General features: G+C 34.0%; 1 protein-coding gene across 2 annotated transcripts in view; it reads right to left on the bottom strand.

The window, feature by feature from the left end:
- LOC139514209 (protein TALPID3-like) overlaps window positions 1-25,118 on the bottom strand; it is a 178,458-nt gene that overhangs the window by 112,543 nt on the left and 40,797 nt on the right. For both annotated transcript variants that reach the window (XM_071303034.1, XM_071303035.1), the window contains exon 8: window positions 23,652-23,733. In XM_071303034.1, the coding sequence (XP_071159135.1) occupies window positions 23,652-23,733 (82 nt within the window). The remainder of the gene's footprint in view (window positions 1-23,651; window positions 23,734-25,118) is intronic.

The raw sequence follows: 25,118 nt of genomic DNA, 5'->3' as shown, positions 1-25,118 counted from the left end.
AACATGTATTTAAAATCTGTCATATGCCGTCTCCGATTGCGCGTACGTCCCATATCATCAATTGTCAATTGATGCCATTTAAGAAAGTGACGTTATCCAATCAAAATGAACGTTACAAACGTTGTTGCATTAGAATCAGTTATTGCATTCTTCAAATAATGACGTTCGATCGTTCAGGAAAACTTTACTTACACATGGACGAGTTTAACAAATTAAATTAGAAAACATTGCGTGCAAAAAATTAATATGAAGCTGTTTTAAAGGCCGACTCTCATATGGTTTGCAATATACACCAAAAACCATTAATATGCCCATCCTTAAACGACAGATAATTGGTTCGTTGTTCACGCGATCATCAAAAAAATATCTGCTGATGACAGTGTATCGTGCAAGGTAGTTAGACCTGGTAGACATTGGTAGAACCAAGTGATTTGATAATTCATTTGATTTATCAGACATTAATCATTTCTAACCTTCGAATGACCATTGACACGCAAAAAGCATATAAATTACGCCTATAACAACACAACATTGAATTTGATCATAGATATCGGCGATTTGGATGAAAATTTAATATTTTCTAACTTCACTTTCACTATGCAATGTCAGGAACACTATCTATAAATCAAAACTTTCCGTGCTAAAATAAATTATGAGGATTAGTTTGCATGCTATGGATTCTGGATCGTGTCACATTTCAGCAACATTTCCATTTTAATAACAAACAATGTCATTAATGGAGGCTTATTTTTACTTGCATGAAAAGTAACATAATGTAACTGCGAACACTAAACAAATAATGACACGAACTTATAAGTCTGCTGACAGGGAAACTTGTCGAATAATTGAATAAAAGAAGAGTACCGAAAAGGACAGAAAATTGTCACAAAAAAAACCCAATCATTACCGAAAACAACCGATTATGATAAATTTTGACGATTTTCGTCCTATTTCTTGATCCCGGAGAACGAAGGGTGCTCGCTATAGATCTCCAGGCTGTAGTCTGCTTGAAGAGTTGATCCCAACAATAATTCCATGATCCCAGTTTACACATTAACCCCAACAGTAATTAGGTCGGAGTGAAACTGATTCCGGTACAGCAGTCTAAAGAAGGTCATTTGGACACCCAAAACTAACCGGAATTTCAAGATTTCAAGTTTTCCCCAATTGTTAACTTCAACCTGAGACTACTATAACGTTATAGTAGTCTCAGCTTCAACTGGACTTGAAACTAGAAGTAGTCGTTAAGGGGATTATCCTTATGACTGGATTGAATGACAGGACCAAAATAAAAATAAAACAGTTAAAGGCTAATAACTTTTTTATTACTCAAAAGGTTTATCTTAAATTTGAAGATTTCACCATTTTTTAAAATACATAGATTTCAGGGGAATTTTTTTTTTTTGTTAAAGCTATTGAAAACGTCAACTGACCAACGCTGAGAATGACAGGACCAAATCAAAATACTAATAACTCACAGTTAAAGAAATTGATTATGGAAAGGGACCAGAGAGAAAGGGACTGAATTTTCGGGTTGGAATAGACCTGAAGATATACATTTCAAATTATACAAATCAAAACTTCCTTTATTTTTCCATTATTTTTTTTCAAGTTACAATTTTAATAAAGATAAAGAACCATATTATTAGAAATCTGGGAAAGTATAATAGTCCCAGTAGAAATAAAATGTTTCAAAAACTAGAGGCTCTTAAGAGCCTGTGTCACTCACCTTGGTCTATGTGCATATTAAACAAAGGACACAGATGGATTCATGAGAAAATTGTGTTTTGGTGATGGTGATGTGTTTGTAGATCTTAATTTAGTGAACATTCTTGCTACTCACAATTTTCTCCATCTATAAAAAACTTGGCCCTTTAGTTACAGAGGAAAATATTTTGTAAAAAAAAATTGTTAAAACTTGACTATAAAGGACATAACTCCTTAAGGGGTCAACTGACCATTTTGGTCATTTTGACTTATTTGTAGATCTTACTTTGTTGAACATTATCTTGCTGTTTGCAGTTTATCTCTATCTATAATAGTATTCCAGATAAAAAAACCAATCAGATGCTCCACAGGGCGCAGCTTTATACGACAGCAGAGGTCGAACCCTGAACAGTTGGGGCAAGTATGGACACAACATTCAAGCTTGGTACAGCTCTGAATTTGGATTGTGATTAAATAGTTGACACAGCAAAGGTTTCTGACACAGAATGAATGTGGTCTAATGAACTTAAAAAAAATCGTTTGCTTTTGAGCAATACACTTGGCTGTTGAATATAAATCCCCTATTTTTTTTCACCTCCCCCGTAACTCACAGTCATTGTTAAAATTCATATTAATTAACAGTAACTTTTAAAAATCAATTTACAGCTACACATCTCAAGACAATTATCACTTCCTTTATCATAATTTTCAAGCAGTGTAAGGGAGGTAATCAAGTAATCAAACATATATAAAACAGTATTCTTTAAATTTTAATTGGAATTGGATTACCTCCCTTCCACTGCTATTAAATTGTCTAAATTGTCCTTTAACCAGAAAAACCCTTGTTTCAGCCCCCCTTTTTTGCCCCTAATTGTTTAATGATTTGATCCATTACCCCCCCTTTAGCCATCCCTTTGTAGCATGGAAACTTGTGGTATAATTTCAGAGAGATTTATGCACTTAAACACAATTTATTGACTGAAAACTACAAAAAATGCTTATTTTGGCCCCTCACTTATTGAAACCCCCCTTGGAGCAAAAACCCCAAAACTCAATTACAGCCTTTCCTTTGTAGTAAGAAACCATGTAGTATAATTTCAGAGAGAACCATACACTCAAACACAAGTTAGTGTCTGTAAACTAGAAAATGCTTCTTTTTGGCTCTTTTTTGGCCCCTTATTCCTAAATGTTCAGGGATATTAATCCCAAACTGACACCAAGCCTTCCCTTCATCATATGGAACCTTGTGGTACAATGTCAGAGAGATCCATACAGTTTAACATGAGTAATTGTCCCGAAACTTCAAAAATGCTTGTTAAAAAAATTGGCCCCTTTTTGGCCCTTAATTCCTAGACTGTTTGCCCCATAACCCTTAAAATAAATCCCAACCTTCTATTTAATTGTATGAACATTGTGGTACAATTAGGAGATAACTGTATTGTATTTTAAGCTCCGACGGCATCAATTGGGGATTTGATGGTCGCAAATTAAGTTTACTGGCGACGCTTTAGCGGAGACAGTAAACAGTATTTGCGACCATCAAATCCCAAATTGATGCCGTCGGAGCTTAAAATACAATATTGTTATCTCCATTCTAATGAAACTGACAGAAAACAACGTTAAAACATGTATTTAAAATCTGGCGCGTACGTCCCATAGCATCAATTGTCAATTGATGCCATGTAAGAAAGTGACGTTATCCAATCAAAATGAACGTTAATTCCTAAACCAATTGGACCATAACCCCCAAAATCAATCCCAACCTTTCTTTTGTGGCAATAAACATTGTGTTAAAATTTTATTGATGTATTTTTACTTATACTAAAGTTATTATCCGGAAACCATCCGTCTTCGGACAATGCTGATGACGAGGACGACACTGACGACGCTAACGACGTGATACGAATATAAGACGGCAAAAAATTTTGAGGTCGTATAAAAACGGCAAAATTTCCTTAAAAAATTACCAATTCAGGGGCATTAACCCAATAACCAGTTGTCCAATTCATCTGAAAGTTTCAGGGCAGATAACTATTGACTTGATAAACAATTTAATCCCTTGTCAGATTTGCTCTAAATGCTTGGGTTTCAGAGTTATAAGCCAAAATCTACATTTCACCCCTATGTTCTAATTTCAGCCATGGTGGCCATCTTAGTTGGTTTGCTGGGTCACTGTACACATTTTTCAAATTTTACCCTAGTGATGATTGTGGCAAAGTTTGGTTAAATTTGGCCCAGTAGTTTCAAAGGAGAAGATTTTTGTAAAAGTTAACGACGACGGATGCCAAGTGATGAGAAAAGCTCACTTGGCCCAAAGAGGTTCACCAAGCTGAAAAAATGTGATGCTTATTAATAAAAAAAAAAGACCAGAATGGTCCTGAGATGGTCGGACTTAATTCAAACTCAAAAGCCTTTTATATATTCAATAGATTTCCTTCAACTTTAATTTTTTTTAAATTGTTTAAAATAATATTTTATTGAAATAGAAAATTAAATAATGAAAATATGTTATGGGTGCCAAAACTGGACCTCAACTGAGAATTAAAATTTTGAATGGCCTAGCTAGCTGATATATTTTTTTCAAAGACTTTCCTAAAAATGTTGATTTTGTTAATATTTTATCAAAAAGAAAAAAAAAACATTAGAAAAAACTACCATTTTTGTGACAAGTCCTAGACCTGAATAAACCTGAAAATATACTTTTTAAGGCGGTATGGAGGCCTCTAGTTGTTAAATTTCAAGAGGTTCTATATCGCTCATTTGGTCTCTTGTCAAAATGTGTCTCAATAGGATCAGACCATGTCTGCCTTTTTTTCTCTAATATTTTATAAAAGAAAAACAAATAAAATTTATAGTTAAATTTGTGACTGAGCAATATTAAGTTTGTGAAACAAGATCGACTTAATGATAATCCAATTAAAAGTTTATCCAATACTCACTTTTGGCTAGGGAGCAACCAATTTTAACTTTAAAAAATGGGGAGGTTATGGTTTTTATCTATGTATATATATTTAGTTCTTGCTGTTCTTGTTAGAACATTAGAAACATGACACACACAAAATGTTAAAAGTATATATGTATCATAAAGTTGACCTCTAAAAGTATGGAGATCCATTATCATAATTGTATTGTAATTACTGTATAGATATTTAGTATATTTATGTATGTATGTATATTGACCTCTTGTACACTGTTGTGTCTGAGGATAATAAAACTTTGAATCTTGAATCAAATTATGTACATAATAATCTCTTTTGAATTCCTTTTTTATTCTTCTTGATTCTTTTCAGCTCTTCTCTGTAAATCGTTGGGTTTTTTCTGCAAATCATTGGACCACTTGTGTGCAATATCAGTGAATTGTGGAGGACTCTCAGTTTCTCTATATTTACATAAATCAGACTTATATCATATTTCTTTGTAAGAAATTGTGTGAAAACATAAAACATGAAAATATAACCTTTGGTTCCATCCGAAAAACGATCAAAATAATTATTTATCATTCCCTTGTTATTTGACAGTTGTAGGAAATTAATCCTAAATTTTAATGCAGTTACAAATTTCTGAGTCCAAAACAGATATCTTAGGTGTTTCAAAGCATAATTTTTTTTGATTGGTGTTTCTATGGAATATTTTGTAAACTTGAGGTTACAAAATTGGTTACTAAATTTTGTACACTTGAAACTAGAGGCTCTAAAGAGCCTGTGTTGTTCACCTTGGTCTATTTGCATATCAAATAAAGGACACAGATGGATTCATGACAAAATTGTGTTTTGGTGTTGGTGATGTGTTTGTATAATTCTTTCTTTACTGAACAATCTTGCTGCCTACAATTATCTCTATCTAAAATGAAATTGGCCCAGAAGTGACAGTTGAAAATATTTTGTAAACATTTACAAAATTTACAAAATTTATGAAAATTGTTAAAAATTGACTTATAAAGGGCAATAACTCCTTAAGGAGTCAATTGACCACTTCGGTAATGTTGACTTATTTGAAGCTCTTACTTTGCTGTACATTATTGCTGTTTACAGTTTAACTCTATCTATAATAATATTCAAGAAAATAACCAAAAGCTGCAATTTTTTTTTTAATTACCAGTTCAGGGACAGCAACCAAACAACAAGTTGCCCGATTGGTCTGAAAATATTAGAGCAGATAGATCTTGACCTAATTAACAATTTTATCTCAGCAGTTTTTCTCTAAATGCTTTGGTTTCAGAGATATGAACCGAAAACAGCATTTTACTCCTATGCACTATTTTTAGCCATGTCGGCCATCTTGGTTCAGAGGCGGGATCATAGGACATATTTTTTAAACTAGATACCCTTATGATGATGTTGGACAAGTTTGGTTAAATTTGTCTTTGTAGTTTCAGAGGAGAAGATTGTTGTAAAATATTACAAAAATTTACAAAAATTATTAACAAGAGGCTGTCACAACGACAGCAAACTGGATTTATTAACATTTATTTGTGTCCTGCCAATATCACAAGAACCATAACTGATGAACGGTGAAAGTGAAAATTGTCAATATCAAATTTGACCTCAATTTTGTCATCAGTATCAACATATTAAAATTTGAAATGCTTAGGTTGAATGGTTCATGAGTAAATGCAACAACATGAATGGAAACGCCATTTTTCAATCTTTCAAGAATCATAACTCTTGAACGGTAATAGTCAAAATTGACATTATTGAACTTGACCTCCATTTTGTCATCAGTAACAACATATTAAAATTTGAAAAGCTTTGGTTGAACAGTTCATGAGAAAATGCACGGACACGACTGGAAATGCCATTTTTCAATCTTCCAAGAATCATAACTCCTGAACGGTAAAAAACAAAATTGTCATTATTGAACTTGACCTACATTTTGTTGTCAGTAACAACATATAAAAATTTTAAAAAAGCTTTCGTTGAACGGTTCATGAGTAAATGCACGGCCAACATTTGGTTGCCGCCCGTCCGCCCACCCGCCCGACTGCCCAGCCGCCCTTCCTCAAATCAATAACCGACATTTTTGTCACAAAATTCCGGTTAAAATTGACTGTAAAGGGCAATTACCCCTACTCCTTAAGTGGTCAACTGACCATTTTGGTCATGTTGACTTATTTGTAGATATTACTTTGCTGAACATTATTGCTGTTTACAGTTTACCTCTATCTATAATAATATTCAAAATAATAACCAACCAGATGTTCCGCAGGGCACAGCTTTATACGACTGCAGAGGTCGAACCTTGAACGGTTGGATCAAGTATGGACACAACATTCAGCATATGTTTCTGACACAGAATGAATGTGGTCTAATGAACTTAAAACAAAATTTTTGCTTTTGAGCAATTCACTATGCTGTTGAATATTAATCCTCCTAAAAAAAAAAATTTGAAGAAATTCTATTTTTATTTCTGAAATCGGAAATGAGAAAAATTGAATCCCCCCCCCCCCCCCCCAATTTTTTTTCACCTCCCCCTTTCCCTTATTTTAAAACTGATCTCAATACAAATTTAAATGGAGTTTGCAACAATAACTGCTCATTTAAATACATCATAAAATATTAAAATATTAAATGTCATACAGTCATTGTTAAAATTAATATTAATTAATAGTTACTTCTAAAAAAATTAGATGGGGAATGTGTCCAAAGGAACACAGATGATGCCCCCGCTAGCATGTAACGTTATAAAGGGACATAACTCAAGAACTGTAAAAGTGAAGCTGCCAAAAATTGAACTTTAACTGAGTTTAGAGGTAATAAGCATTATATATACACATTTCATTAAATTGAGTTGGAACAAACTTAAGTAAAGAGAACAGAAACGAAAAAATTCTTCAATTTTTCCACTTGTAAAGGGGCATAACCCTAGAATGGTAATCAAAGTGCATGTAATCACTGAATGGTAAAGATTGTTTTAATTTATTAGTTGGTAGTAAAAGTGAATATTGCATTGTATATATTGTATATAGCATTGATTTAAGTTGATTCAACTACTATTCTGGACAAAAAAAGATATCCCCAATTTTCAAAGAATTTTTTATAAAGCAATGGTTTTAAGTGATTCAACAACCATTCTGGACAAAGAAAGATAACTCCAATTTATTTTCTTGAAACAACAAAAATGCTGACTTGTTTTTGGCCCCTTTTTGGCCCTTTATTCCTCGACTGTTTGCCCCATAACCCTTAAAATATATCCCAACCTTCTACTTAACACTGTGGTACAATTTCAGAACAATTGAAATACTTATACACAACTTATTGTCCTGTCACTAGATAAATGGTTTTTTTTTGGCCCTTTTGGCCCCTAATTCCAAAACCTTAGGGACCATAACCCCCAAAATCAATCCCAAGCTTACTTTTGTGGTTATAAACATTGTGCTAAAATTTTATTGATTTCTATTAACTTATACTAAAGTTATTATCCAGAAACCATCCGTCTTCAGACGACACTGACGAAGACGACAGAGCTGATGACGTGATACCAATTGCAATATACGACCGCAAAAATTTTGCGGTCGTATAAAAACGGCAAAATTTCCTTAAAATAACCAGTTTAGGGGCTGCAACCCAACAACTGGTTCTCTGATTCATCTGAAATTTCAGGGCAGATAGATTTTCTCAATTTTATTTTTTACAGAGTTTGTCTTTAGTGCTGTGTGGAGACAGTAGAGTGCCTCCCCGTGCTTCAGGTTTATGCTCTTATAATATACTAGATTATGGAGTGTGTGTCAGAGCGATAACTTCTCTAGTTCATTACTTTAGGAATATTTATCAACTAGAGGCTCTCAAGAGCCTGTATCGCTCACCTGATTCTACTTGGGTTTTTGAAATCATATAAAAAAATATAAAATTTGGCTAAAAGTGACAACACAACCTCATTTATAAGGAAAGGAACATGTTTAATTTCATTCAAAAGTCCCCCACTGGCGGCCATCTTGGATGACGGATCGGCTACAAAGTAACAACACTTGGTCAGCACCTCATAATGAACATTCATGCCATGTTTGGTTTTATTCCATTCAGTGGTTCTCTAAAAGAAGTCATTTGTATGCATTTCCCATAGGGTCCTATGTTAAACTAAGTCCCCTGCTGGCAGCCATCTTGGATGATGGATCGGCTACAAAGTAACAACACTTGGTCAGCACCTCATAAGGAACATTCATGCAATGTTTGGTTTCATTCCATTCAGTGGTTCTCTAAAAGAAGTCATTTGTATGCATTTCCCGTAGGGTCCTATGTTAAACTAAGTCCCCGGCTGGCGGCCATCTTGGATGATGGATCGGCAACAAAGTAACAACACTTGGTCAGCACCTCATAAGGAACATTCATGCCATGTTTGGTTTCATTCCATTCAGTGGTTCTCTAAAAGAAGTCATTTGTATGCATTTCCCATAGCGTCCTATGTTAAACTAAGTCCCCTGCTGGCGGCCATCTTGGATGATGGATCGGCTACAAAGTAACAACACTTGGTCAGCACCACATAAGGAACATTCATGCCATGTTTGGTTTCATTCCATTCAGTGGTTCATTAGAAGAAGTGATTTGTATGCATTTCCAATAGGGTCCTATGTTAAACTAAGTCCCCCACTGGCGGCCATCTTGGATAATGGATCAGCTACAAAGTAACAACACTTGGTCAGCACTCCATAAGGAACATTCATGCTATGTTTGGTTTAATTCCATTTAGTGGTTCTCTAAAAGAAGTCATTTGTATGCATTTCCCATAGGGTCCTATGTTAAACTAAGTCCCCCGCTGGCGGCCATCTTGGATGATGGATCGGCTACAAAGTAACAACACTTGGTCAGCACCCCATAAGGAACATTCATGTTATGTTTGGTCTTATTCCATTCAGTGGTTCTCTAAAAGAAGTCATTTGTATGCATTTCCCATAGGGTCCTATGTTAAACTAAGTCCCCGGCTGGTGGCCATCTTGGATGATGGATCAGCAACAAAGTAACAACACTTGGTCAGCACCTCATAAGGAACATTCATGCCATGTTTGGTTTCATTTCATTCAGTGGTTCTCTAAAAGAAGTCATTTGTATGCATTTCCCATAGGGTCCTATGTTAAACTAAGTCCCCCGCTGACGGCCATCTTGGATGATGGATCGGCTACAAAGTAACAACACTTGGTCAGCACCCCATAAGGAACATTCATGCTATGTTTGGTTTTATTCCATTCAGTGGTTCTCTAAAAGAAGTCATTTGTATGCATTTCCCATAGGGTCCTATGTTAAACTAAGTCCCCTGCTGGGGGCCATCTTTGATGATGGATCGGCTACAAAGTAACAACACTTGGTCAGCACCACATAAGGAACATTCATGCCATGTTTGGTTTCATTCCATTCAGTGGTTCACTAGAAGAAGTCATTTGTATGCATTTCCAATAGGGTCCTATGTTAAACTAAGTCCCCGCTGGCGGCCATCTTGGATAATGGATCGGCTACAAAGTAACAACAATTGGTCAGCACTCCATAAGGAACATTCATGCAATGTTTGGTTTCATTCCATTTAGTGGTTCTCTAGAAGAAGTCATTTGTATGCATTTCCCATAGGGTCCTATGTTAAACTAAGTCCCCCGCTGGCGGCCATCTTGGATGATGGATCGGCTACAAAGTAACAACACTTGGTCAGCACCCCATAAGGATAATTCATGCTATGTTTGGTTTTATTCCATTCAGTGGTTCTCTAAAAGAAGTCATTTGTATGCATTTCCCATAGGGTCCTATGTTTAACTAAGTCCCCGGCTGGCGGCCATCTTGGATGATGGATCGGCAACAAAGTAACAACACTTGGTCAGCACCTCATAAGGAACATTCATGCCATGTTTGGTTTCATTCCATTCAGTGGTTCTCTAAAAGAAGTCATTTGTATGCATTTCCCATAGCGTCCTATGTTAAACTAAGTCCCCCGCTGGCGGCCATCTTGGATGATGGATCGGCTACAAAGTAACAACACTTGGTCAGCACCTCATAAGAAACATTCATGCCATGTTTGGTTCCATTCCATTCAGTGGTTCTCTAGAAGAAGTTCAAAATGTAAATTGTTAACGACGACGACGACGGACGACGACGGACGACGACGGACGACGGACGCCAAGTGGTGAGAAAAGCTCACTGGGCCCTTCGGGCCAGGTGAGCTAAAAAGTAGTACTTCAATATCTGCTCTATTATGGTCGGGTCGTTGTCTCTTTGGCACATTCCCCATTTCCATTCTCAATTTTATTTGACCTGATAAACAATTTTACCCCATGTCAGATTTGTCAAATAGCATGAAACTAAAGGATTTAAACTTTTATTTTATAGAATTTCTGCAAAAATGACCAATTTTGGTATTTTATGGTCAAAATAGGCATTTTATAGCTTTTTCAATGTTGATGCATAAATGGCATTCTGATTCAGGTTTTCATGTGTCAATATTTGTGTTTCTATGCCTTAATCCAGTTCTATTACCCGGTACTTATTTATGAACTCTGAATCTACAGAAAAGGAGGTTATCTCAGACAATATGTGCAAAATGTGTTGTATAAATGACCCTTGGCCCTGTTTGAATGAAGTCAAAAGTGGGGAGCTTGGTACATAAAAGTTGAAGTCCATTATATAGACCTGACAAAATTTGTATAAAAAGCACTTTACAATGTCTTTTGTACCTGTTTCATTCCACATAATATCTTTCTTTCCTTCTGTAGGATAGCAAGTGGTTCAAATATAGGCCTGTTGAGACTAAAATTGCATGCAAGTTTTTCACTAAAAAGGCAAAAATCCTTGTATCAGACCATACTGTCTGCAAGAAAAATTAAATGCAAGAGTCTTTTTATGCTCAGATTTGTTGTATCATGTCACATGAGTATAGAAATGATAAAAAAGAAACAATTTTTTATTTCTTATAGCCTCAATATGCATTCTTTTATGTAAATATGTAACACAGCTTAAATTGACCCTAAATTATTTCCAGTCTTACTTGACCTAAGACCCTTTTAAACTAATATGATATGTTACTTGTAACTTTTCTTTCTATTTAAAGTACATTCAATACATATGTAAGGATTAATTACAACCAAAAAGCTTCACAAATTTAAAATTGCTGGAAAATATTACATCTTCATGTAAGGCCTCCAAGTTCATTGAAAAACCTCAATTTTTAGGTGCAGGCTCATATAAATTTGACTTTTGAATAATTATGCTAAGTCTGACAAATCAAATGAGTACTCTATTGCATTTAGTACATGATAATTGATATATTAAGGCAATTAAAAAGTATTTTTTTGCAATATTTAAATTTTCAAAGCCCCAAATGTTGATAGTTGAAACTTTTTTTTAACGTCAAAATTTAACACGCAAAGTTGAGTATAGAATTTAACATACTGTCTATAATATATGTCTTATTGTTATGAAACTTTGTAAGCAGTGTTATAATTTATTAAGCTTTAATCATACCAAGTTTTATTAAGATTGGCCAACTTTTTCTATTCTATGAGGTCTGAGACCACAATTGTCGTTCCTTCATTTTCGTTGTCCACAAATATAGTCCCTAGTGTTGACAGTGGGTTACTTGCCAATATTTTTTATACCCCTTCCAAATTTATTTCTCCATGTTTTATGCCTCAAATTGTAAGTAGGGGGGTGAAATTACACTGTAAAAAAGTTGGGTTCAGAGTTTTAAAGGAAAGTAGTGATTTGGTCCAGCTGAAAAAGGTTAAAAATAAGCACTTTGGAAGCTGTCAAAAGATTTCAAGACGCACTAAACATAAAATTGTCAATATTTTGAGTTAGAGCAGGTGAAGTTTTCTATAATTTTGATATAATTTGTCCCAAAAGTAGTACAACACACTGTAAAAATTTCATTGAGAAAGCGCAGGTGGGATTTTTTAAATTTTCATTTATGTTCTAAAAGAAATGCACTACGAATTAATTGTGCTCTTGGACCATAGATTTAATTGTTTTTTATTTTCACATACTTAGCCTTGGTTGGTATCTATCTATATTATTAAATGAGAAGACCTCCTTTTGTGTGTCGCTGTTCTTCCTTCTACAATAAATTAATCATCCTGCCTTGGTGTCCTCTAGGTACCATGCATAATAAGTCACATTTGTCATCCTCACTTATGATTATTCAGTTTGGGTTATTTTGGGAGGAAAACGTAAATAAAGGTGTACTGCTATTATTTCTGTTATCATACTGATTTGTAAGTCATAGACAAGACTTCCATTAAGGATGTTTACAGAGGCAGATTTAGAGGGAGCCCAGAGGGGAAAAGTTTTGTTGATTATATAGGGAATCACTGAAGCATGACCCATGCGGCCCCCCTCTTAGGCAGTCAGTGGGCCCCTTCTTATGTTAATTTCTGCATCCGCCACTGTTTAAAATCACACAAAATTTTTGTGTATTTTCGAACATCAAAATAATTCATGCATTACATAGATGTTTTTTTATTTTCACATGGCCTGGTTCGTTATCTTTACACTAGCTAGTTATTTTTGGGGCCCTTTATAGCTTGCTGTTCTGTGCGAACCAAGGCTCCGTATTGAAGATTGTACCTTGACCTATAATGGTTTAATTACTTTTATAAATTGTGACTTGAATAAAGAGTTGTCTCATTGGCACTCATATCACATCTTATAACTATTAAATGTGAAGACCTCTTTTTGTGTGTCACTTCTCTCCTTTACACAATAAATTAATCATCATTACTCTGTGTCATTTTCACATGGCCTGGGTCGTAATATTTGTAAATTTTATCCCTTGCTCACTCTTGGGATAACATTCCAATATAACAACCTGGCCCATGTAAAAATTTTCAACAAATCTTATAATAGTTTGCATGAATAATTTCTTAAATATAACATGATTGTATACCAGTTTCAGGGGTTAAAGGAATGTTTGATAACAGTACCTGTAGCTCAGGTACCCAAACAATTGTTTGTAATCGAGTTAGCAAATTTAGGGTTGATCGTAAATTTTCAAAAATTCTGTGTAATTTTAAACAGTCCTAAAAATTGTGCGTTCATGTACCTACAAATAGTTGACCATTTGCATTGCTTTAGATTTACATCCAATATTTTGAACTGGTGAAAAGTTAAAAATGTTAAATTGACAATAGTTCATGTTTAAGATACTTTTAATGCTTGTCCTGAAATTCTCCAGTCATAAAATCTTTTACAAAAATTCATCCTACAACAGTTTACAATATTTCAACCACTCTCTAAATGCCTGGAAATTTGCTGGTGTGTTCTAGTATACTGTGGATTGATTATTATTCTTTGGATACTTATTGTTGTTCGTGGGTACAGTTAAACCACAATATTAAAAGTTCAATGAATGAAAAATTTTCTTAAGGCTTAAATGCAGACTTCAGCAAAACCACGAAATTAAATATGTATACCGGTACGTTTTCCTTCATCCACGTAATTGGTTACCACGAAAATAAGCGAATCAACAGTACTTGGAATAAGCAAAGTTTTATTCTATACAATACTACAGACAAAAGGAGTAGGTCCAGTAAGACCCCTTTTTGGCCCCAAAATATAGCAGTTTTACAAAATTGTTAAAATGTAAACTTTTAGTCATTTATTGGATAGTAGAAAGGTTCTGTTACATAAATATGGGCTCTTTTTGACAATACAATGCACATATATTGAGAACTAGCACCATTAATTCATGCTAAATTACTGAAATCTTCACAATTCCAGCATTTTAGTTAAATTTTAGACGGTTTCCGTGTAAAACGAAAGTGGCCGCATTCGTGTTCATCCAAAATATTGAAATGGAAGTTGTATTTGATGATAATACATAACATATATAAAGATTGAGGATGAACACGGATGCGGCCACTTTCGTTTTTGACAAAAACCATCTGAAAAGTGACATTTTTTCGCATATTTGGTAGATTTCTCATATTTGAGCCTGAATCGGATCGTTTTTAATGACTAAATAAGTTTAAATCTTTCACATAAATTAATTGCATCATATGAAATAGACACTTAAGTGTTTAAAAAGTGGTCAAAATCTTTCGTCAGATGAAATTGAAATTTGAGGCCAAAATCGGTCCTTACCGGACCTACTCCTTTTTAAATTATGACTAAACTTGACTGTAATGCTTAAAATAACCAGTATTACAAAGGAGAAACCACATTCAGTTCTTTCAACAAAAAGTCTTCTTTAAACTACAGGTCTTCAGAAGGATAAGCACTTTTATGTAGATCAAACATGAGGCTGCCAGAGTAGTGACAGCAAACCAGATTTCCTGCAGAGTTTGAACCAAGAACAGTTGGGCAAGTATGTACACTATATTTAAGCTTAAAACAGCACTCCTTTTGAATTATGAATGAATATTTTACACAGCATAGCTTTGTAACACAAAATGAATGTGGTCAGAGAACCAAAATGAAATTGGACATTTACCTAAATAGTCATTAATTTGGTCCAATATCCAAAATCTAAGTACATTGTTAGAATCAGCATACCAAAAAATTCAATTTTTAATGAAATCAATCAAAATTCTAATTAAGGACCATTTGGACATTAATGTGGACAAAGAAATAAATGAGCCAAAAATCCAAAATCTCTAAATACATGGCTATAGTAGGCATTTCAAACAACCATAAATTCAATTTTTGTTGAAATCAAGTTTGATTTTGGACCCTGATTTGAACCAACTTGAAAACTAGGCCAAAAAATTCTATATTTAAATAAAGGTTTATATTCAGCATTTACCTATACACATTTAGTTTATGTTCAAGTAAAACAATTTAATTTCGTCCATATAGCTTTCTATTTAAGGAATGACTGTAATATTTTTTTATGTCTATGAAGTAATAACATCAAAAATGGGGTGCACACTATATACTAGTAACCCCCATACCGATTATTTTAAAGTGTGCACCACATTTATGCTGTTATTTTGAATAGACAGAAAAAATATTACAGTTATTTCTTATAATTTAAATCTAAATTCCATTTAAAACCGGAGAAAACCAAAAAAAAATATGTTGATAACGTCACGGTCACGTGACTAAATTATGTCTATGGCTGATAAACAAAACAACTACAGCCAATTAGAAGACGTGTTACATCCAAAATTAAATCATTCAAAGGGAAATAACTCAAACTGAATAAAATATATACATTAAGTTAAAATATTATATCTATCTTCAAAAATGAGGTCATGCATGGTCAAATAAAATCTGCAAGACTCACATGTACATCATAAAATATTTCCATACACCAAATATAGTTGCCCTATTGCATAAAGTATTAGAAAAAAGACCAAAACTCAAAAACTTAACTTTGACCACTGAACCTTGACATTGAGGTCAAGGTCAGACGACACCTGCCAGCTTGATATGTACACCTTACAATCATTCCATACACCAACTATAGTAGACCTGTTGCATACAGTATAAGATAAACAAACCAAAACACAAAAACTGAACTTTAACCACTGAACCCTGAAAATGAGGTCAACTTACACGTCAGATGACACCTGCCAGTTGGACATGTACACCTTACAGTCCTTCCATACACCAAATATACTAGACCTATTGCTTAGAGTATCTTAGATATGGACTTGACCACTAAACTCAACCTTGTTCACTGATCCATGAAATGAGGTCGAGGTCAAGTGAAAACTGTCTGACGGGCATGAGGACTTTGCAAGGTACGCACATACCAAATATAGTTATCCTATCACTAATAATAAGAGAGAATTCAACATTACAAAAATTTTGAACTTTTTTTTCAAGTGGTCACTAGCTAAACCATGAAAATGAGGTCAAGGACATTGGACATGTGACTGACGGAAACTTCATAACATGAGACATCTATATACAAAGTATGAAGCATCCAGGTCTTTCACCTTCTAAAATATAAACCTTTTAAGAAGTTAGCTAATGCCGCCGCCGTAGCCGCCGGATCACTATCCCTATGTCGAGTTCTGCAACAAAAGTTGAAGGCTCGACAAAAATGATCACTAGGTCAATTGCATTGCTCAACTGGCCGCCAGTTGAGGGCCAATTGTAGGCTAGCTGGCCATCAGTTGAGCAAATAGTTGATGGCCAGTTGAGGGCTAGCTGGATTTTTGCCATGCAAATTAGGTAGCCCTCAAATATCGATGCTCAACTTTATGCAAATTAGTTGAGCAACGTTGAGAAAATATCATAGTTGAGGGCTAGGTGTCCAACAGTTGAGCAATTAGAGTTGAGGGCTACCAAGCCAACAGTTGAGGAACAGGTCATTAAAAGTTGAGGGCTAAGTAGCCAATAGATGAGGGCCAGGTCATTAAAAGTTGAGGGCTAGGTCTTTAAAAGTTGAGCATTATTTGGTAATTGCAAACTGATGACTACACATTGTAGAAAAAATAAATTTAAATTGTGTATTTTTATAGCCAAAATACTGCTGAAAGATCTCAACTCACAACAGACTACAAGAATGCTTTATCCTTGCTTTTTAAAAGTTATCTAGCAAATAGGAATAGATCTCGATATATAGTTTTATACCAAATTCATTATATTAGAATATTCTTATTTTATATTAGTAATACTTTCTTAAGCAAATTGTCTTAATAATAAAATAAATATAAGTCTCCTGTCTTACACATTTTGACAATATATAAATTAATGCATAAATATATTGTCTCAATTTTTTCTTCACTCTTAAAAGTTTATAAAGAAGACACTTTATATATCACTATTTTGAACTAAAAGAGCATATACATTTATTCAAAATAGTGGAAATCAAATCTAATCCGATGTACTTACCAAAAGATGTTTCCAGAAATATGTGTTAAAACATCAATCTCCCTAAATCCAAGAGTCATGTCATCAGAAGATGATGTCACTATTTAATGTCAATACAGTTATTTGTAATTTTTTTTTATCTAAATCCATTGTAAAATTCATATTTTATTCATGATAGCTAGAAGACATCTTTGCTTGCTATGTGCATGCTCAAACCCAGTTCAAATTTAAAATGTTTGAGGTTCTTTTGGGTATTGTGACAGTGTGATCCCTTTGAGATTTGCTCCTAATAATAACTGTTTATTACCTAAATCTTGAATATTTGATATATCTTATAATAAAAGAAATACTGTTTGTTTTTTATCTTTATGTCAAAGATTTAGTTAAGTTAAAATACAGAAAAATGTTTAAAAACATGTGCTTCCCTTAATTTTGCCTCAAACTTTGTGTACATTTATAATAATACTTCCTGTCCATTTGCACTATACACAGATAAAACAGATGGCTCATAACATTTATATCACCAGGTCATATTTCTAATTGCTCAACTTTTGTTCAACTATAAAAAAAAAAAATCAAAGTCTGAACGTTCAACTTTTCCTCAACTACAAAAATTTCAAAGTCTGAATGCTCAACTTTTGCTCAACTATATGAAAACCAGACCCATTGCTCAACTTTTCCTCAACTTAATGGCCAGCTTCAATTGAGGGCCAGTTGAGTGACATCTATCAAACATACAGTGCTTGGCCAGGTTTGAGTTGAGCTAGGGTGCTCAACACCTAGCCCTCAACTATTTTGCTTAAAACAGCTAGCCCTCAACTGTCCGCCACATGGCCATCAACTGGCCCTCAACTTTTTTTTCTGTAGGGGTGCAAGAAAAATGAACGTGAAACAATATCTAAAGGTGGTCAAGTATTGTGGGACCATAGTGAAAGCTCTTGTACCAAATCGTGGAAGAAATTTAATCAAGAAGACATATGAAAGATCAGCAAATAAGCTAATTTAATCAATTACATCGACAAATTTACAACAAATTAGATTCATCAAGTGTGCATTTGGTTAGCAATTCACATTGATAGATGCACTTTTGATGAAACTAGCTATGTTTAGACATTTCAAAGTGACATTATTCCTGTAAAAAAAAGTTGATCAGCACTATTTTTGGAACTTATCCAAGGACCTTTTTACTGTTATAAACCTTGAAATAAATTTCATCATAACCTGAGAAGAAATGTAGGCTTGCTTGTTTATAAATGCCAATATTCACTTCATGGATAGTTTATCCATTCGCAACTATAACACATCCCCTTCAAAGGCTACCAGATTTTTTAATAGCGCTCTGCTGTGGATTAATTGACTCACCATTAACCTAACCTGGGACAGTGGTATAACAGTACAACATAAGAACAAACTATAACAAGAGTACACACGCTGAAATGTCTCGCCTTCTTCACTAATTATCGATATTATGTTGATAGTACTAATTATAAAGCTTTATCACATCTGTCACATAAACTAAACATTAACCAAAAAACAAAACATTAACCAATGAACCATGAAAATGAGGTCAAGGTCAGATGAACATGCCAGACAGACATGTACAGCTAACGATTCTTCCATACAACAATTATAATTCGCCTATTGCTTATAGCTTATATAAATTAAGAAAAATAGACCAAAACACAAAAACTTAACACTGAGAATGAGCTGTGAAAATGAGGCCATGATAGGATAAAACCTGCAAGAATGACATATAGATCATAAAATATTGCCAAACACCAAATATAGTTGGCCTACTGCATATAGTATTAGAAAAAAAAGACCAAAACTCAATCAAAGTGATGGATATCCCTCATGGAAAGATTAGAAGAGTAGTTTGCATAATTTCATATCAAGGTTTGGTGGGGGAAAAGAACATTAATAAAGCACTATTGCTGAAAATTGCTTTAACAGCAGGTCTTTAGAAGGAAAAGTGCTTTTCCAATATGAGGATAAAATGAGCTCAAATTAAATAATATTGGTCTCTAGTCTTAATTCACAAAATTTTATTTAAACTGCAGTTTATATTTTATCCAAATAATGTAGCCTGTTCTGAACATGTTTCAAAATAACAAAAAATTGAAAATAAAAAATTCTTCTAGAAATGTTAATGTACTAACCAAATATCCTTGAAAACATAAAATCTAGACCAACAGCTAAGAACTTTAAAGTGTCAACGAAAATAATCTTAAAATGTTGTTTGGGGCATTTTGTAAGTTGAAACATAGGTTAAAAATTATCAGACATTGAAGATTAAAAGTTGTAGAGTGCTTTTTTGATCAATTTTTAAAGTATTTTTCAACACAGGCATTGCAAATGTACTTTTTCAACATAAACAAATTAAAAAACTTATTTTATTGAAATGCGGATTCTTTCTTGATTGCAAAAATATATATTCACTTCTAATAAAAATGCAAATGACTAAAATAGACACAATGATTGATAGGGAGTAAACTAAGAAAATAATGTTTTTTTATAATTAAAAGTTTTAAAATTTTAAAACTGTTTCAAGTCAATTCCTGATAAAACAAGAATGTGTCCACAGTACACGGATGCCCCACTCGCACTATCATTTTCTATGTTTAAAGGACTGTGAAATTGGACTAAATTCTCTAATTTGGCATTAAAATTAGAATGATCTTATCAAAGGGAACATGTATACTAAGTTTCAAGTTGATTGGACTTCTACTTTATCAAAAACTACCTTGACCAAAAACTTTAACCTGAAATTTGCACTATCATTTTCTATGTTCAGTGAACCGTAAAATTGGGGTCAAAACTCTAATTTGGCATTTAAATTAGAAAGATCATATCATAGGGCACATGTATACTAAGTTTCAAGTTGATTGGACTTCAACTTCATCAAAAACTACCTTGACCAAAAACTTTAACCTGAAGCCAAAAACCTTAACCTGAAATTTGCACTATCATTTTCTATGTTCAGTGAACCGTAAAATTGGGGTCAAAACTCTAATTTGGCATTTAAATTAGAAAGATCATATCATAGGGCACATGTATACTAAGTTTCAAGTTGATTGGACTTCAACTTCATCAAAAACTACCTTGACCAAAAACTTTAACCTGAAGCCAAAAACTTTAACCTGAAATTTGCACTATCATTTTCTATGTTCAGTGAACCGTAAAATTGGGGTCAAAACTCTAATTTGGCATTTAAATTAGAAAGATCATATCATAGGGCACATGTATACTAAGTTTCAAGTTGATTGGACTTCAACTTCATCAAAAACTACCTTGACCAAAAACTTTAACCTGAAGCGGGACAGACGGACGAACGAACGAACAGACGGACGGACGAACGAACGAACGGACGCACAGACCAGAAAACATAATGCCCCTCTACTATCGTAGGTGGGGCATAAAAAATAAGTGAACTTATCTAAATTGTTGATTAATTAGATTTCAGATTATTGGAAATTTATCAAGTAAATTATAGGCCTTACTTGAATACCTTTTATATATTCATACTTATATTCATATTTCATTTTTTTTAAGATCTTGTTAATTTATCTTTCAGACATAATTTACAGAATCACTTTATGTAATGTAGATAAAAAGTAATAGGGATCAAACATCTAAACATCTAATAAATACATCTGTGTATTCAATAATGAGGTCAAATATTTGTATATTCAGATGTGTATTAGAGAGTCTGTATGATAATGTAAGAAAGAGGTTGATAAGTAATGTGGTCAATTTGATTGACAGTTTAGGAGTAGGGGTATTGTAATTAAAGGTCTACCTTGTCTGATTGTTTGGTGATAATGGCAGTTGTCAATCATACTTGTATGATATCAACGGCGTTTTGCATTTGCCCCGATCTGCATTTCATTTGCGCCAATTTTTCCTTTCATTTGCGCTGATTTTTTTACAGGATAATTACAGATAAATGCTAATTTTCATTTATCATTACTGACCTTTTCCGTTAGCCACTTGTACAAATGATATGAATTGTCAATCATAACATGTATATTACGGTTGTCCTGACTGTGCTCACCACGAGGAGGTGGAAGTATAAGATGTCGAGCAGGATAAGTCAATTTAAATGCACTATGTTCACATACTTTAAAATAAAGAAGTAAAAACCTTAGATGAAAGCGATCTGTTTATACTAAAATGACGAATTGAAAATATATTTACAACATTAAAATTCATAAAAACGGAATACATAAAAATCATAAATCTGTTCTTGCCGAGTATTTATAGGCAACACATCTACTATATTAATATCTTGTGACTTCATCTCTTCTATATTTGTCGTACTTTTCAATAATGAAGTGAATACATAGTGATGCGGGCATTTCTAGAGTTCGCATTTTAACATACGTAACCGCCTAGATTTTCTTAACTTAAACATAAGTGCATAATAACTAATTTTTAATAAGTATTTACTCACCCGTGTTAAATTAAAAATCGGCGCAAATGAAAAAATGAAATTGGTGCAAATGAAAGAATGACAATTTAAAAAATCGGCGCAAATGTCATATGTCCGATATCAATACCCAATTACCTAATCAAAATGTTTTAAAAAGGGCCTGCACATCAACACACCTTTATGACATACATTCTTGAATGAACTGCTAACAAAACATACCTATTTTTCAGTTTATGTGTGTATATTGTGCACATACATGAGAACTATAGGGAACTATATTTCAGTGTGAATACATTTAGTAACAGTAGTTAACCTGTCCTGTTGTTAGGGAGGCCCGTGCTTAAGTAAAGATTTAGAAGTTCTTATCTTTCCAAAAACTTAACTTTGACCACTGAACCATGAAAATGAGGTCAAGGTCATATGACACCTACCAGCTTGACATGTACACCTTCCAATCATTTCATACACCAAATATAGTAGACCTATTGCATACAGTATAAGAAAAACAGAACAAAACACAAAAACTTAACTATAACCACTGAACCATGAAAATGAGGTCAAGGTCAGATGACACCTGCAAGTTGGACATGTAAACCTTACAGTCCTACTAGACCTATTGCTTATAGTAACTGAGATATGGACTTGACCACCAAAACTTAACCTTGTTCACTGATCCATGAAATGAGGTCAAGGTCAGGTGAAAACTGTCCCCTGGGCATGAGGACCTTGCAAGGTATGCACATATCAAATATAATTATCCTATTACTTATAATAAGAGAGAATTGAACATAACAAAAAATCTTAACTTTTTTTTCATAAAGTCACTGAACCAGGAAAATGAGGTCAAGGACATTGGACATATGACTGACGGAAACTTCGTAACATGATCGAGTCATCTATATACAAAGTATGAAGTATCCAGATCTTCCGCCTTCTAAAATATAAAGCTTTAAAGAAGTAAGCTAACACCTCCACTGCTGGAACACTATCCCTATGTCTAGCTTTCTGCAACAAAAGTGACAGGCTCAACAAAAATGATTTGAAAAAGGCTGAACTCATCAGATGGATAAAAAATACAAGTGGATATGGACCGGTACTTGAACAACCAACAACAAAAAGACACTTGGAACAGATCTGAGAGTACTCACAATTAACTGACAGCTAGTTCAAAGCATCTAACAACTTATAAAAAACATGCATCTATGACTAAATCATCTTTTGTCTTCTTCAGTCAATTCATTTTGTTTTATGTAAAAGATTTTAACTGAGACGTTAAAATTCAAGCCTCATTATGAAAAATCTTTTAAATTCTTGTTCTGTCTTAACATCTCATAGTATCTCCCAATTAACTTCAAAGTTTCATGAAATTCTGTTGTGTGAATTAAGATGAGTAGCGATGACAAACTGTTAAAGTAGCATACCTTTGCCAAAATGTTCAGTTCAAATGGGGCATAACTCTTAGAAAAAAAATTCATCAATATTTCCTGTCAATAGTATTTCCTAATTAACAAAAAAGTTTCATGAAATACTGTTGTGTGTTCAGAGGAGTTGCATTGACAAGAACAGAACTGATGAACAGACAGAATGACAGACTGACAGGTCAAAAATATTATACCGTTTGGCCTTTTGGTTCAAGGTATTAACTAATCACAAGTTCTGCCACTTCCTTTTTAGACATGCATGCTCAGAGGAGTATATCAAAGTTAATCCAGTACAAATGGAACTTTGCTGTGTAGTTTTTTCTATCTTTTACCTTAAGATTGTTTTATATCAAAACTTACTTTAACACTGGAAGCTGAGGTGATGAAAATGTCTGCCTTGGAGATTCTGATGAGGCCAATATTTCTTCAAGGATACCCATATCTAATCAAAAAACAATCACTTGTAAATTAAGTCATGTAATCAATATAAACATGAACACTTTTATGATTTTCCAATAGAAAACAAGCTTGTATAACTCACCCTAAACTCACTCCATATGCATAAATAAGGAAGAGTTGTTTTAGTTTTCTTTGAAAAAATAAGGTTAAAAGAATATTAAACATTTGCATGATATTTGTCTATTTTACCTTGTATGAGAAACCTATCTTAGCAATTTTTCTTGAATTTTGCGTCTTTGGATCACTTATTTTCAAACAAGATGCTTACACTGGTCTGTATTACCTTTCTGGTATTTTTTTCCCCAAAAAATACAGCAAGACTGTGTGTCAGATAACAATTTCTACCTAACTCATTAATACCCTAGTCCCACTAGGCCACGATCGCACTACGATCTGTGAAAAAAATGCAAATATTGATGATCGTGGTACGATCGTGTAGGTCGCAGTAAGGTCGTACCACGGTCGTGGTGAGGTCTTCAAGATCGTGAAGAGCGTGAACAACTTTGAGCATGTTCAAAACAATCGTGGTGAGGTCGTGGCGAAATCAGGTCGTAGTAGAAGCGTAGTGGGAACGCACTAAGATCGTAGTAAGATCACAAAGGTCGCTGTACAATCGTAGCGAGAGCGTAGCGAAAGCGTGATTCTATTCGGAGAGATTGCGCTATGATCTCACAGCGACGTTATGACGACCTTACTACGACCATCACGTTCTCACCGCGACCCAACTACGCTTCCACTACGACTTTACCACGCTGTTCACGACCATAGTACGATTCTAGCACGCCCTTGCTGTCCTTATCACGCTCTTCTCACGACCTTACTACATTCACACTACGACATTCATTTCTATTGTCATTTTCACATAAAATATATGAAAAAAACTGTATTTATCCATTTGCTCTAACAGCTCAACCATGCTTCTCGTTTTTATATAGATTAGACCGTTGGTTTTTCTCGTTTAAATGGTTTAACATTAGTATTTTTTTGGGTCCTTTATAGCGTGCTGTTCGGTGTGAGCCAAGGCTCCGTATTGAAGGCCGTACCTTGGCCTATAATGGTTTACTTTTATAGATTTTTACGTTGATGGAGAGTTGTCTCATTGGCACTCATACCACATCTTCCTATATATATTGACACATCTGTGTCATCTCTGCTATCATTCACTAAAATATCGTCATTTGAGCTTTATGGACCAGCAATAGGTTGTAATTTAGGTTTGATTGGTCATCTCTTGATGACAAGTATTATACTACTTATGTGTATAGTATCAGTTTAATTGGAGTCTGGAGCTGACATGCCAGTTAACTGCTAGTAGTCTGTTGTTATTTATGTATTATTGTCATTTTGTTTAATATTTTCTTTAGTCGC

Source organism: Mytilus edulis, chromosome 3, assembly GCF_963676685.1.
Source record: "Mytilus edulis chromosome 3, xbMytEdul2.2, whole genome shotgun sequence".
Lineage (NCBI taxonomy): Eukaryota > Metazoa > Mollusca > Bivalvia > Mytilida > Mytilidae > Mytilus > Mytilus edulis.
Note: the sequence above shows the minus strand (reverse complement) of the source record. Positions and strands in the feature narration are given on the sequence as shown.